At 55.8% G+C, this 14,792-nt stretch overlaps 3 protein-coding genes across 3 annotated transcripts; 2 read left to right on the top strand and 1 right to left on the bottom strand.

Moving 5' to 3' along the window:
• Window positions 1-156: 156 nt before the first annotated feature.
• C8A04DRAFT_11522 (putative serine dehydratase domain-containing protein) lies at window positions 157-1,881 on the bottom strand (the record flags this gene model as incomplete). The annotated part of the gene is made up of 5 exons (XM_062777003.1): window positions 157-590; window positions 654-745; window positions 829-1,418; window positions 1,490-1,624; window positions 1,684-1,881. The coding sequence occupies 5 exons, from the start codon at window positions 1,879-1,881 to the stop codon at window positions 157-159; spliced, it is 1,449 nt and encodes a 482-aa protein (XP_062637749.1).
• A 963-nt stretch (window positions 1,882-2,844) lies between these two features.
• Window positions 2,845-6,423, top strand: C8A04DRAFT_36627 (TAF1-like protein; the record flags this gene model as incomplete). The annotated part of the gene is made up of 3 exons (XM_062783588.1): window positions 2,845-5,774; window positions 5,871-5,927; window positions 6,009-6,423. 3 exons carry the CDS (start codon window positions 2,845-2,847, stop codon window positions 6,421-6,423), a joined length of 3,402 nt encoding a protein of 1,133 aa, XP_062637748.1.
• A 5,793-nt stretch (window positions 6,424-12,216) lies between these two features.
• On the top strand, window positions 12,217-14,423 carry C8A04DRAFT_36626 (uncharacterized protein; the record flags this gene model as incomplete). Its single annotated transcript, XM_062783587.1, has 4 exons — window positions 12,217-12,272; window positions 12,346-12,502; window positions 12,570-14,322; window positions 14,365-14,423. 4 exons carry the CDS (start codon window positions 12,217-12,219, stop codon window positions 14,421-14,423), a joined length of 2,025 nt encoding a protein of 674 aa, XP_062637747.1.
• Window positions 14,424-14,792: the final 369 nt, after the last annotated feature.

The raw sequence follows: 14,792 nt of genomic DNA, 5'->3' as shown, positions 1-14,792 counted from the left end.
CAAAGTGGCGTCTCAGGGTGTTTGTTAGGTCAAGCGAAGTAGGTCTAAACTGGCCACACACTAAAAAAGGGGTTAACTGTTTTTTTTTTTTTTTCCACTTTGATATTCAACCGAGATCCTTTTACTCGATATCATCACTCAAATCCAGACCAACTCTCACCACCCTCTCCACCTCGGCCACACATCCACCACCTCATCCTCTTTCCCCTCATTCCGGCTGTCCACGATCAAGTACCAATCAAACCCTGCACCCGCTATACAGCTGTGATTCGGCCACACCCGCACCTTTTGCCCGTACTGCAGAGGCACCTCGTCTTCCGGACGGCCGTGCCACGTCAAGATGCCGTGTTCCTGGCTGATGCGTCCTACTTGCCAGCCGTCATGGACAGCAGGGAAGTCCCGACCTGGAATTGGCTGTTGTTTCCCGCCGTTGTTGCTATCGTTCAGGCCCCACGGTGCAAGGAAGCCCCAGCCTTGGTAGTCTTGTCCTGGGAGGGCGCCCTTGTCGGCAACGGGCTCGCGGCCGAGGGCGAGAGTACCAGAGTTGATGAGTACTTCGGTTGTGTCGTTGGTCCCGCGGCCGGGGTAGACTGTAAAGGATTAGAGAAATATCACAAAATATATCGGTGTGAATGTGGTTGTGGAAGACGTACGAGAAGCAACTTCGGCTACGACACTGATCGCTATGTCATCCGCTGTCGCGTCGCTGGCATGTGTAGCCAACTGCTGCATATCGAGGGTTGGGCTGCGTCTCGTTAGCACCGTTCTCAACGGCTGAGAGAACAAGCCGGAAGCTCTTAAAAAACAAGTAGGAAACAAAAAACATACTACACCCCCGCATGAATCTCCACCTCCAAACCATCCTCCTTCAACCCCGATATCAGCTTTTCCACCTTCGTCTGCAACTTCTGCTGCACAACCGACGCCGTCGGCGTAGCTCCAACAGACAACACAAACCGCCTCCCCGCACCCACCGCGGTCTCCTTCCGGATCCATCCCGCCACACCCGCCAACCCTTCCAACTCATCCGCCAGATACCCCGCCACATCCTCTGTCCCGCCGCGCGCGTAATAGCTGTGGCCCGCATGGGAGTAGAGACCCAGCAAATGACACGCGCCTCGGTGCTCGGCATCGAGGGCCGCGGTGATTAGGGCTGCGCAGGCGTCAGTTTCGGGGGCTACGCCGGAGCGTCCGTAGGAGGTGTCGATCTTGAGGAAGATAGAGGGCGGATGGGCCAGGGAGGAGCCGAGTGAGGGGGAGGAAGGAGAAGAAGAAGGTGGAGAGAGGACGGCCAGCTGGGCGGGGTGGTCGACCATGAGGGTGAGAGTGGGATAGCCAGATGGGTCTGGGCCGAGCGCGGTAGAGATGGCGTTAAGGCGAGGGAGGGCGGAGGGGAAAAGGGGGAAGGAGAAGAGGACCTGGTTGAGGGGTTAGGAAGTGTGAGGATTAGACAGGGGAGAAAGGGGATGGGGGTATGTCGGGTATGTACATTGACACGGCGGCCACGGGCTTGGTATTCCTTGAGGAGGGGGAGGATGTTCTCTGCTTCGGTGATGGTGGACACGATCAGGGAAACAGGGGTATCCAAGGTGTCGCCGACTTGGAGACGGGTCAGTTCGGTTGTCTGAGCATGTTAGTCATGAATTTGATTCAGTTTGAGTCTGAATTTGAGCTTTTATGCACCTTGTGTGACTTGATGTGTGCGCGCCAGAGCAATCCCAATCTGTCGGTGGCATCGAGCATGCGCTTGCAGTTTGCTTCAACCTTGGCCAAGTCCAACACAATCGACGGAGTGGGCACATCGACGAGGTTCTTGCCCACGAACCGGGCCCGGAGTTGGGCTTGAAGCTCGGAGTCAGGATGGGTGTGAGTGCTCGTCATATTGGGAAATAGTACGGGACAGAAAGTTATTGTTGTTAGGCACGGCACGATGTGTATGTGTGGAATAGGTATGTTGGGAACTTCGAGAGGACCCGGGGCTTGGGGAAGGGGAAACCGAGGGTTTGAGGCCGGCCGCTGCGGGGACAGCGAGCCACAGGCCCACTGCTGCAATTTATCAGACCATCCATCCGATGACAACAATAGGTACCGGACCTGGCACAATAATACCCTTTTGTTGTTACACAATAGCAGCTTTGTACCTATTCGGAAAAACTTTCCAAACTGCGGCGCTAAGCTTCATTTTCAACATTCCCGTCACATACGGTACCTACCCCTCCTTCTTTTCAACTTCCATCCTTCTCAATCCCGAGCGCATAGCACTCCTTCGCATCGGGATTTTATGCTCCCCTTATTATTCCCGTTCGTTAGGTACGGAGCTTACACTAGGTTGAGCGTCCTCTCCACCTGAGCTCCCTCGGCGAAATCGTTCTCTTCAAAATACAACATCACCAGAGGTGACTCAAGTGAGGTCCGAATTAGGGAAGCTCAACCTCGAAAGACAGGGATCCACGGACCACTCCAGGCTCCTGCAAAGGCGTTGAGGCCCCACCCAAATCGCGCGGGTCGAGGGACCCACATGTGACCGCGCGCTGCTTGAAGCCCGTTCCGAATTCTTGGCGCAGTGCGAACAACGACTTCAACTTCTTCCACCTCTTTCCGACTTTCCAACCCACCGGCAAATCGTATTTTTCTCTGCAGCAAGCCGCCATTCCTGCTGCCGCGCGTCGAAGCTCGCCTAAACGCGCGATTTACGATTTTTATTCGCGCCATCGCTACCGGATCATGGTCTAGCCCCCGCGCATCGCGCAACTGCTGCCGGGTGCTTCTCAAAACGGCGAGAAAGGAGGAGCGACGAACCGCGAACCGTGAACCGAAACAGACAATTGCGACGCCGACCTCGCCATGGCAGACGACGCCCACGCCGAGTCCGGCACCCTTAGCGATAACGACTGGAGGGCTCAGGAGGCCCGCGATGATGCTACCATCCAGCAAATCCAAGAGGGCCTAGCCAGCGGCGTTGGCGAGCTTCTCAACAAGATCGAGCAGGGCGCCTCATTTGACCAGGCCGGCAAGGCCGACGATGCTATTGATTACGAAGATATCGATCTTAGCGACGATGATTTACCCGACGAGGAACCTTCCGCGAGCGGCACCAGCGGCGATGGCCCCGGCTTGACCGACGACAATGATGACGATGATCTCTTCGGCGAAAATCTCCCCTCGTCACCACTAGCTGCCGATGGCGGCTTCGGCTCGTCTCCCCGTGCCGTGGATGACGACGACGACGATCGTATGCAACTCGATGAAGAAGCCCCCGAGTCTCTCCAGGACCTCATTGCCCTGAACTTCGACCATAGCCACAAACCGAGCGATGCGAATCAGGATCCCAACATTCCCCCACCCGCGGAGAGTCTTGCTGAGGCCGTGAAGCAGGCTTTCCCGGGCTTCAAGGAAAACACCGTGCTCCCTTGGAACGAGATTCTCCGCCCGAAACAGGCGGACTGGCTCAGCAAGAAGCCCGCCAAGCCGCCGAAGCCGCTCGTTCCGACCAAGCTCAGCTTGGACCTAGAAGCCGATCAAGAGAAGCTCTTCCGCATTCCGGGCCCGGCAACCACCTCCGTCTGGGAAAAGATTCGGGTCGCCGAATCCCGCGGCCTCGTCTCACTGGAGGAGCCCGAGCCTCTGGAGCAGGCGGATTTGGAGGTCTTCAACCTCGATGATGACTCCGATGACGAGGTTGTGGGAGGCTACACACTTCGCGACATCGCACTGGTCTGTGATGATTGGGACTCGATGATTAATCTTGGCGACTCACTTGCCACCAAATCGACCGCCGCTACAGCCAAGACGGATCACGTCTCCGACAACATGCTCATTAAGACTGAGCTTGATGGAGACGATGAGGACTGGGACCGCATGTTCCTCGATGCGCCGGCCCAGAAGCAGCGCCGGGAAATCCCCACTGGCCTGCCTCCCATCCCGCGCTTCACGGCACCTAACTTTGACAACTTTGAGGAGGCTACCGCCAAGCTCGGGAAGCGTGTCATTCTGGACATGAACGACCCGTACCTTCTCATTGACGACGTCGAGTCGGAGCGTGTTGCCAAGCGCCGCAAGGTCCAGCCCAAAATGGTGCGCATGGCGAATGGCCGCCTCGGCCGGGAGCTTTCGCAGCGTTTCAACTTCTCGTCCGATACTGCCTACGATGCCCTCAAGGAGAACAGCCAGAGCAAGGTCCGCGCCACGCTCGCTGCTATTCCAGTCGAGCACAGCATGACGGCCAAGCGCCTATCGTGGCCCTACTACAAGGTGAAGCTGTCCGCTAGCGATCCACACAGCTACCACCGGCCCCAATTCCACCCGAAGAAGGACTCCTTCCACCCGATCAAGTTTAAGCCACCTGTGGTCAAGAAGAAGAAGCAGCTCAAGGGCAAGAGAATTCCCGAGATCTTTCAGTCGTCCACAGATCTCAGCATGAACGACAACTCGACCGCCATTCTTTTCGAGTACTGTGAGGAGATCCCCATCGTCTTGTCAAACTTTGGTATGGGACAAAAGATTATCAACTACTACCGCCGCTCTAAGGGAACGGACGCTAGGCCCGAGAAGCGGGAGCTTGGAGAGCCTTATATCCTCATGCCCGAGGACCGCTCTCCCTTTGCCATGGTCGGCCAGGTTCACGCCGGCGAGACCGTCCCGACACTGCACAACTCCATGTTTCGCGCGCCCATCTTCAAGCACTCTCCCAAGAGCACAGACTTCATCCTCGGTCGGAGCACTACCGGGAAGTCCGGATCGTCCTGGTATCTCCGCAACATTGACCATCTTTTTGTTGTGGGTCAGATTCTGCCATCCATGGAGGTGCCCGGCCCGCATTCTCGTCGTGTCACCAACATCGCCAAGAACCGCTTGAAGATGGTGTCCTACCGCCTCCTGCACCGTAGCGACAACGTTACTCTAACCGACATCACTCGTCACGTTGCCGACTCGAACGAGTCGCAGAATCGTCAAAAGCTCAAGGAGTTCCTGGTATTCCGCAAAGATCAGAGGAACTGGGTTCTTCCTGAAGGCGAAGAACTGATGCCTGAGTCTGAGATTCGCGGACTCGTCCGCCCCGAGGAGGTCTGTCTCCTCGACGCGATGCAAATCGGAGCGCACGAGCTCGAGAACGGCGGTTACGAAGTCAATGATTCCCTCCTGAAGGACGACGACCTGCTAGAAGGTGAAGAGCTGCCACCGGACGCTCTTGCTAACAAAATGGCGCCGTGGCGACTCACCAAGGCCTTCATTGATGCTAGTCACGGAAAAGCTATGATTGCCGTCCATGGACCCGGAGACCCGACCGGTAAGGGTCTCGGCGTGAGCTACCTCCGAACCTCCATGAAGGGCGGTTTCCTCGAGCAGCTGCACGGCCCGCTTGCGACCTCCGCCGATGCCATTGAACGGCAGCGCAAAGCCAATGGCGGCCACATGTACAATGTCAAGAACCAAGACAGCCTATACACCGAGTCCTTGCGCGATATCTGGACTCGGCAGAAGCAGAGCCTGGAGGACGCTCAAGAACACGATGATGACGACGTGCTCGCCCAGGAGGACGAGGATGAGCGGTTCAATGTGCAGAACCACGGCACCCAGCCCGCTGCCGTCACGGATGGCGTTAGTCAAGTCAGCCAAAGCCAGGCCAGCGCCCTGAACCACCGCAAGCTCAAGATCATCCGCGAGGTGAGAGATGAAAACGGCCAGCTGCAGACCGTCACCGAGATTGTGCATGACCCAGTCGTCATTGCGCAGTACAACAAGAGGAGGCGGCAAATGGAGTTCGAAAATATTGAGTGGGTCTCGCCTTGATTTGTCCCCAAATTCGCCACCCTCGCGCCTACTAGGCAGAGATCCACCTTGTTGCCTATAAAGCTAACCAATCGCCCCAGCATTTACAACGTCAAACTCACTGGCGACCCGGAGAAAGACGACCTCATCCTTGAGAAGTATGTGTCATCCCCCCCAGTATTTATGCTTTCTTGCGTTTGGTTGTTGCCTTGGCAACGCACGACGCTGACTCCCAACAGGGCCCGCATCGAGCAAGAGCGCCTCGAAAAGAACAAAGAGCGACGTAAGAAGCGCGAGAAACAGAAGAAGCTCCAGCTCAAGATGCGCGACGGTGCCACCGCCAATGATGAGGGGTCGCCCGAGCCGACCACGGAGAAAGTCACGGGCACCACGAGAAAGTGTGCCAACTGCGGTCAAGTTGGTCATATTAAGACCAACAAGAAGTACGTATGCCCGATATGTGGTCACACCCCTACTACCGCGGAGATGGATGAACAGGATTCCGTTCAGCCTCCCAAGAAGCAACGGAAGCCTCGCAAGCGCAGCACCTTTCGTCCCACTGCGCAACCTCGCGAGGGCGATGAATTCTGGGATCCCCGATGCTGGAAAGCAAGCTCATTTGAGAATAACATGGACGGGCGTCGGTCTGCCTAGGGCAACTAGGACGCTCGTGACGGCTTAACAATGATGGTTTAGAGGTCCCATGGCTTTGGTGACGAGCTGTCTCCGAGCCACACCGATCTCATTTCAATCCTCAACAACGCAGGATTATCGTACCAGGCCAGCGAGAGGGTTTGGTCACTCTCTGTGCTGAGCCTAGGTCTTGTCTTCTTAACGATTGATGCATTCTTCTTTTTCTCTTTCCTTGCTGTTTTTTTCTTCTTTTCTTTTCCCGGGGCCAGTGGCGGAAAGGGTCAAGGTGGCCCTCACGCCAACTCAGCTTTCCGTTGCCTTTTTTCCATTTCTTACTTTTATCACCCTGTCTGTGGAATTGCCGGGATTGTCAGATCATGATGATACCCACGTTTCCCGGACTTCTAGCCCACAGCATTCTCTCTCGTCTCCGCCCCACGAACCGACACCCTTTTGCGGACGTTGGTTTTCTCTAACTAACCACTTTACAAAAGGCTCTGCCCACTTCTAAACGGCTCTCGACCGCGAGACCAGAATCCTGACGACAATGCTAGCTTCGGTGGTCAGGTAAACGCGCCGGTTGCCGCGAGCTTTGTCAACCTTGGTTGAGCCGGCAGTTAAAATAGGGGCCGACATTTCTTCAGGGTCTCGCCTATAGAGAGGCAAGACTCTGAATTTCGATGCGCCGGGACAGCATAGGGCAACTGATACTTCACTTCCTGTGAGGATCAATAACCCTTCGGCTCCTGCGAGTTACAGCCGATGGTGGAAGGCTTTTCTGTTTCGGGCCTTCAATACATGAGGAAAGAAGCGGCAAAAGAGGACAGGGATGAAACGGTTATACCACCAGCATGCGTTTTCTTTCTTTTTTCGGAGTCGTTTTCAAGCATGCATTTTTTTTGCCTCCCTTTCTTCATTGGGGAGAGCAAGGTCACGGCAACGGGCAACGGGACTACGGATCACGGACACTGGGCCTGGGCACTGGGCAACGGCGCATATTCTTCTTTCGACACGACGTGCGGAAGAAAGGAAAACCTCGATTATGAATGACGCCACAGTTTGGGGGTTGGCTGGGGCGTTTTGAGGATCCGCGCAATTTGATCTCTGGGAGGAAACGAGATGTGGTTTGGACACCAGGGTTGGGACAAATGGAATGAGTTCCTGATCGGGTGGGACGAATCAATCACTTTGGGCTGGAAGGTAACGGGCCACTCTCGTCGTCGAGAGTGAAGAGGGCTGTCATTCCTCGCCCCTCCTTTTAGGGGTGAGGTCTCTCCCTCTTCCGCCGGTTTCGTTACATTCTTTTAGCCCAACTGTCGTGTTTATTACTCGCCTGACTTGAGTCCCCTCCACCTTGAGTGGCATTTGGGAGGATGGTTGGTGGGAGTGTAGAACTGTCAAAAATACACATATTATTAATACGTGCGATGTGTTGCATGTGAGTGCTCTAAGGTAAGGCTCTTCGGGGGACTCTTCCCGTCTTCAGCAGAAGCGGGTTCACCTTCGGTCACAAAGTAAGGTGATCGCTTTCCCCAAGATCCAGCCTTGCGAGTCCTTCTCACTTACTCCGAAGTTCTGTTCCTTTTGAAGCAGTAACTTAATCGTGATTCTAATTTATGCCCCAGCGCGCTCCAGATACATCCACAAGACGCGCACTTTTTGAGCACTGTTACATCACCCATCTCGATCCCGCGTCTAACGAGGTATTGCATGATGATTTATTCATAGCTATGCAGACGCGCTGATCTTGGTGACGGGATATGTAGGAGGCCGCCCACCATACCATCAGACCGCTCACTTCTGCTGAACCTTTCTTTTCTGTTCCTTTCCCCGAGGGGCGCTGGAACTTGGGGGCCGCGGCCTGGGTCCCGGCCATCCGACGTTACGCGGCATGGTGCCTTCCCGAGTCTTGGCCACATGAGTGGGGGAGAGGTCTGGGGATGGATGGACGATGGATGGATGGATGGAGGCCAGGGCCGGGGCCAGGGCCGGTGCACGTACACTAGGTCTGCGTGGCATGGAAAGTGGGCCGCAAAAGGCGTCCCGAAGGAAAGGTGATTTTAGTGTTTTTATTATGCAAGGTGCGTTTTGTGTCTTCTGGCATTGATGAATGTGTGGGCTATATGAGTCGTCGTGGTATTACATCCACATAGTTCGACCGGGCGGACAGCTATTGCAGGAGCGCCAGGAGTCGAGGACGGACACCCATGCAAGCAAGCTGAACGGGAACAGACAACTACCGACCCACCACCCTCCTCTCGAGCCGTACACTAGTGTATATTCCTTACTTTGTCAGCAACGTTTGCGGCGAGGTCCACGATAACCGAACGCCGCAATCCAGCCGAGCGGATGGGTGGATGGGCGGATCTGCGGCGTGAAGCCGGTTGAGTCCGACTGGTAGACGTTTGTTTTTGTGCCCTTAGGCCGCATGGGGAAGCGGCCGGTCATTACAGACGCTGTTATCGGCGCTTGTTTGTTCTTGGTTCGGATTTGCTCTCTACTCAACTTAGCTCAGTTGCTCCTACCACCTTTGGTTCCATCCAGTGTTGAGAGTCAGAACTCGCCGTCGGGTTTGGGAGCTCTGGTTGGGAATTGGCGGACGGCACAAGACTGGGTAAATTACAAAATGCGTCGGTAGTTGTGGAGGAGTTGGCCAGGGATATCCACATGCCGTATCATAATAGCTGATACGGTAGCTATCATGGTGTTTCGTAGGCTACGTATCTGATGAAGGACGGCACACTGGACGCAAGGCATGTAGATCTTGTGATCAGAGTCTATCTTGAGCATCCGAACAGCGTGCCTCTGATCACACGGTGCACGTGGCCCGAGGGATAAATCTTCTGGGCGCGTACTATGTTTATCTTGCAGGTTGTGATATTGCACACCAGATAAACATCTCGTCCACCTAGCCGCCGTGTTGGCCGTATCGACGACTTACGAGTGTGATCCAAAGCTGCGGGTTGGTTAGCAACGGACGAGTCGTTGAGAGGTTTATCCCGGATCGCCCAGGGGGGGCAAGCGGGATGTGATAGAAGCGGCCGAGAATAGCTTCGGCTGGTAAACCCGATAGAGTGAGGTGCGTGATGAAGGGGTTTATTGCTGGTTCCGCTTTAAAGAACGAGGGTTTGGGGGGGAGAAAATGCAACGGGGCGGCGGGTAAGCGCGTGGATCATGGCTCCGGCCGGGCTCTCGAACACCTCCAATCCAAGGTCCTTCGACCGCAACCAAGGATGAATGAAGGCCAGATGAGCGAAGTTGAGAGGCAGCTGGGGTGGTTCGTCATCTGAAGCTCGCTTCCCACTCACACGCTCCCTTAGGGCTGCATCAGAGGAGGTGTGCAGGTGCTAAAAATAACTAAAAATAGATCGCGCTTATGCAGAAGCGGCGGAGATCGGAAGCGGGCAAATTGCACATTTTGCCCAATGACAACCATTTAACCCTCGCGGCGCCTACAGCCGCCAAGTGGGCAAATATCCGAGCCCTCCCAGCCAATCAGTGGTTGACTCACACTGGGCTCAGGGGGAAGGCTGGCCAATGAAAGAGCGGGAGAACGTGTCACGCATGGCCCACCCAGCCTGCGCCCTCGAGCTGCAGCGCAGGACACTTCCAGCAGGGAGAAGGGATGAAGACAATTCGGTCTTTTGGACATGATTCGAAGAATCGAAGCCCATCTGAAAGCCGGGGTCTGGCACAGTTTTCAGGAAATGGTACGATGACGACGCAGCATCAACGGCCTCATCAGGGGTGCTGGCCAGCCGAATTTGTCCTGGCAAGCCTGGGCACAGGGGGCTAAGGGCAACGGGGTGTTGTGTTACCCCAAAACAGCACACCGCAGGAAGAGCGAATGTCCATTCTTGACAGCCTTTCTTCCACAACGGGGCCGAATTTCCACGCGGTAGTGTACGGAGTCGGTCAGCAGCTGTAATGTACCTCGCTTTGTCCACCGCGAGCTGCAAGCCAAGGGAATGAATGGAAACAATTCTCGGAATGATTCGAACAAGGACAATCGTTCGCGCCACCTTTGCAATTGCGGCTCTTTGGCCTTCTCCGCGGCCCCACGATTCCACTCAATCCACTCAACTCTCGTGCCCGCCTTTGCGGGTCCCGAAATCGTGGGGAGGTTAGTGTAGAAGCCAAGCTGCCGGAAGGGACAGCGCCGCCCGCCGGGATCTGGGCGCGGGATCTGCACGTGTTTGGACTTTGGTGGGAAGGAGGGGGATTTGTTCCGTAGGCATGTTCCTGTACCGTGTACACTACACCAGTGTACGGAGCAGTCGAATGTTGAAGTTGGTGCGTTTGAGGTTCTCCCGTTCCGACAATAGTGCTGCCGATCAAGATCTTGTGCTGCTACTACATGTTGGGTGAAAACGGAAGCATTTTGCTGAGAGTGTACCCTCAAGGCCTGGCGGTCGATGTGAGTTCATCAATTGATAGAGGAACGGGCTGCTCAAGCTTCAAATCCTCAAGAAGTTGCTCTTTGTTTTGGTAGAGGTTTTTTTACAACACCCTGTCCCCTATTTTCTCTTCCGCTCAATGGCTTCAGCGAGGCGGTGGCCGGGGATGGCGATCTGGGAGGCTTACCCGGATATATTACCGCTGAACAACATCTTCCAGAACACCCCGATCAGGAGAACCTGCTACAGTAAAATCCGTCAACCTTCCTTGCTCCGCTATCGTCTTCGCCGCGCCACCATATCCCATACCGCAGTGTACATACACACACAGTAGTCTTTCTTACGGTTCCAGATATACCCCTGTTACTTTCTTTAGGGTTGGCATGTTTGACGCTGCGGACCTCGAAAATCGCTTCGATGTCATTGTTCTGCTCACTCTCTCAACTCGAAACCCCTTTGTCGTTGAACCCTGAAGGCTATCGCAGCAAATGAACACGACACCAGCTTGCTGCTGCATGGTCGCGCGCAGCCCTCACCTTCCTTTCACAGAGCAAAGCGAAAGCGGACACCCCATTTTTGTGTACAAGCTGTTCCGTTTCGAGCATTACCCTTGGCAGGTCCGTGGCGCGCCAATCGTATTCTTGTTTCGGCGCACCCCTTGTCTATGCCATCCCAGTCAGTGGGCTTCGGTGGGCTTTGCCAAGCCCGACTCGTGGCTTTCCGGCTTTTCCTTCCCCCATGCTGCAGCGGACCCCCCGTGCTGAGAGAGTGCCGTGGGTCGCCTTGGTGGCCCCCCGGGGGTCTTGCCTTTTCCCTTCCACCGCCCACCCACCTGCACCCTCATGTCTCTTGTCCTGTCCTCTGAACTTTCTGCGATCTATTATTAGCATCGCCAGATCCAGCCTCAACGTCGAACTGCTGCACGACCCGTCCGTCGCCGCAGGTACCGGACCGGAGGTATCTTTTTGTGAAGAAGCTACCCTTGTTTTTGCGACAAGGGAAAATTCAACGTCGGCCGCTCGCCGTGCTTTTCGGGTACCCAGTCCTCAAAAGCAAGACCCCGTCGCCCCATCCCAACATCACTTCAACTTGTCGCGTTGCGCGGAAGTCTATTCCACACGAACCGTCCAGACCGTCGGACGAAACCTGCCCTCGAGCAGTAACCCGCCACTTGCAGCCTCCACCGACGATCAGTCTTCGTCCCGGGCTGCACAGATCTAGGACCACATTACCGTCGCACATCACCACGCCGAGTCAAGCCAGGTAGGCTTCAAGCGCTGGCGAACGAACACGGGGCCCGTCGCTCCCTTATTATCGGCAGTCGCTTGTTTCGAGTCCGACCGGTAGCACATCACGTCTTCGGAAACCTATTCCCTCCAAGAGTCGACGACGCTTCGGCTGTCGCACGACCATCACCATGGGCCGCAGAAAGATCGACATCAAACCCATAAAGGACGAACGGAATCGTTCAGTGTAAGTCTCAAAAGTCTAGCCTAGGCTTAATCCAAACCTTTGGCTGACCACGGCGTGCCTTTCCTACAATTAGCACCTTTCTGAAGAGGAAGGGTGGCCTGTTCAAGAAGGCGTATGAACTGTCCGTTCTGTGCTCCGTCGATGTTGCAGTAGTCATCTTTAGCAACAACAAGAAGTTACATCAGTTTTCCTCGCGCGACATGCGCGAGATGCTCCAACGGTGGACCCTGGTATGTTCTGTCCCGCCCGGTTACATGCCCTACTAGTTCCTGGTATTGACGTGTATTTCCCCAACAGCACGGCGAGCCAAACGAGTACAAAATCCCCTCCGATTTCAACGGCGGCGCCGACGATGACGACGACGAGGAAGACAATGCCACGCCACCGCAACACGAGGGCATGGACGCCCAAATGTTCCATCCCCAGTTCCAAGCCCAGCCCCAGTTTCCGGGCGTCCGTCACCAGACCCCTTCTGCCTCACCACCAATTCCTAACGGCGTCTTCGGGCCGCGCGGGCATACCCCGCAACCCCAGATGGGCTCCCGCCCGTCGTCACGAAACGACATTCGCCGCTTGGGACCTAATATGGTGAGCCAGTCTGTCGGGCCAGCCGGGTCTCAGCCTGGCGCGGTCAACGGGTTCACATACATGCCGCAGCCGAACATGTACAACGCCCAGAATCCTCACAACCTGCCTCAGAACGTCCCTCACGGGCCGCCACAACCACATTCACAATTTCCCTACCCTCAACAGCCACAGCCGCAGCATCAGATGCAGCCATACGTGGACGAGCAGCGGCGAGCGTCGGGTCCTGCCCCTTTCCCTCACCAACAACAACAGGTCGCACAACCAGGACGCCATTCTATTTCTCCGCCACAACCTTCGCCTGCACAGCTACCCCAACAACCCGTCCCGCATATGTCGCCGCGCCCGCAGCCACAACACCAGCAGCAGCAACAGCATCAACAGCATCAACAGCAACAACAACATCAACAACAACACCAGCAGCAACACCAGCAGCAGCAGCCGCCGCAAGCCCACCCCATGCAAAGCCCACCACAACCACAACAACACCTACCACCCCCACCGCCGCCTCCCCAACCTCAAGAGATACCCCACATCTTCGTCCCGCCTCAAGACTCTCAGCCACCATCATCAGGATCCGCAGCCGCCCCTGCCCCCATGGAACCACGGCCACGGCCAGAACTGGTAGATCGGGCGCGGCAGCCCCTTTTGCTGGATACCAACATCAAGAAGCAGGCCCCTCGCAAGGGAGGCAGCATATTCACGCCTATTGACGAGAACCGGTCGATTCTTTCGCAACATCTTGCGGCTTTCCATCACCCGGAAAGCAAGTCCGATGTGAACAGGTCACAGTCTATTGACGGTACGGGTGTGTCAAGGGGCAGCAACCCAAATTCACCCCCCTCGCTTCCGCGCGTGAGCACACAACTCCAACAGCCACAAATCAAGCGGAACGGTTCATTGGGGACGATCCCAGAGACCGTTTTCACCCCGCCCTCGCGTTCCAACAGTTTGCGCGTTGGCGGTAGCCTCTCGGCACGCCCACAGCTCAAGGTGCAGATTCCCAACGGAGGGTCTGACGGCGGCAGCGCCACGAACGAGTCGGCTTCCCCGCACGGTACTTTGACTACCGCAACGGACGTGACTTCACAACCCTCGCGGCGCCCGACGGACTCGCACTCCTCGGGGGTTGTCCTACCTCCCCCCTCCCCTTCCGCCTCCAACAACCTGCTCTCCGCAGGTGCTACTGGGCCCCCGAATCCCTTTGCTCGTCCTCCTCCGCATCAAAGTTCCAACCACAACATCGACACTCCCGTGTCCGCCTTACCATCTCGCTTCCTTGGTGAAGGCTTGCTGCCCAGCCCCAACGGATTCTACGCGGACTGGAGCATCAAGGGGAACGAACACAACACCCTTAGCCCGCTGACGTGGTCGACGCCTGTCGTTGGGACGGGTCCATCCTTCTTGAGAGATGACCTTGCACCGCTAAAGCGAAAGAGCCCTGACCTCAACAATGGGACCCATGGTCCCGGTGGGGGTGCTGGTGCTGGTGGACATCACCATGAAGGGGCTGGGAGTGGTGAGACGGTGGGGAACGAGCCGAAGAGGCTCAAGATTGAGCACTAAGCCCGTCATAATATATAACCGTTGCCTTCTTCCGCCCATACCGTATTCTACCCTACTTCTTTTCTTCGTCGGATACTTTTTTCTCCTCATTTTTCGAAGTTTCACCTACACAACTTTTTTCTTCCTATCTATTTCTTCAATGACTTGGCTTTTCAAGTCAGAGTCATACCTCGTTTCTACCCGGCCATATCCGGTTCACGTTGGTAGATATAGCCTGCTGTTTGTCTAAATGAAATGGCATGGGAATTTGGCGTTGGGTGCCTCAAAAAGGAGGCGACGGGACAGGTCTGAATGAGACGGAATGGGATAGTATCTTGGTTGGGCGATTGGCGGGTAGCCATGACTGAACGATTTGTGACGGAAGGGGAT

Source organism: Dichotomopilus funicola (genome assembly GCF_033296635.1).
Source record: "Dichotomopilus funicola strain CBS 141.50 unplaced genomic scaffold C8A04scaffold_24, whole genome shotgun sequence".
NCBI classification, from domain to species: domain Eukaryota; kingdom Fungi; phylum Ascomycota; class Sordariomycetes; order Sordariales; family Chaetomiaceae; genus Dichotomopilus; species Dichotomopilus funicola.
The sequence above is the reverse complement of the archived record's forward strand: the minus strand, read 5'-3'. Positions and strand labels throughout refer to the sequence as shown.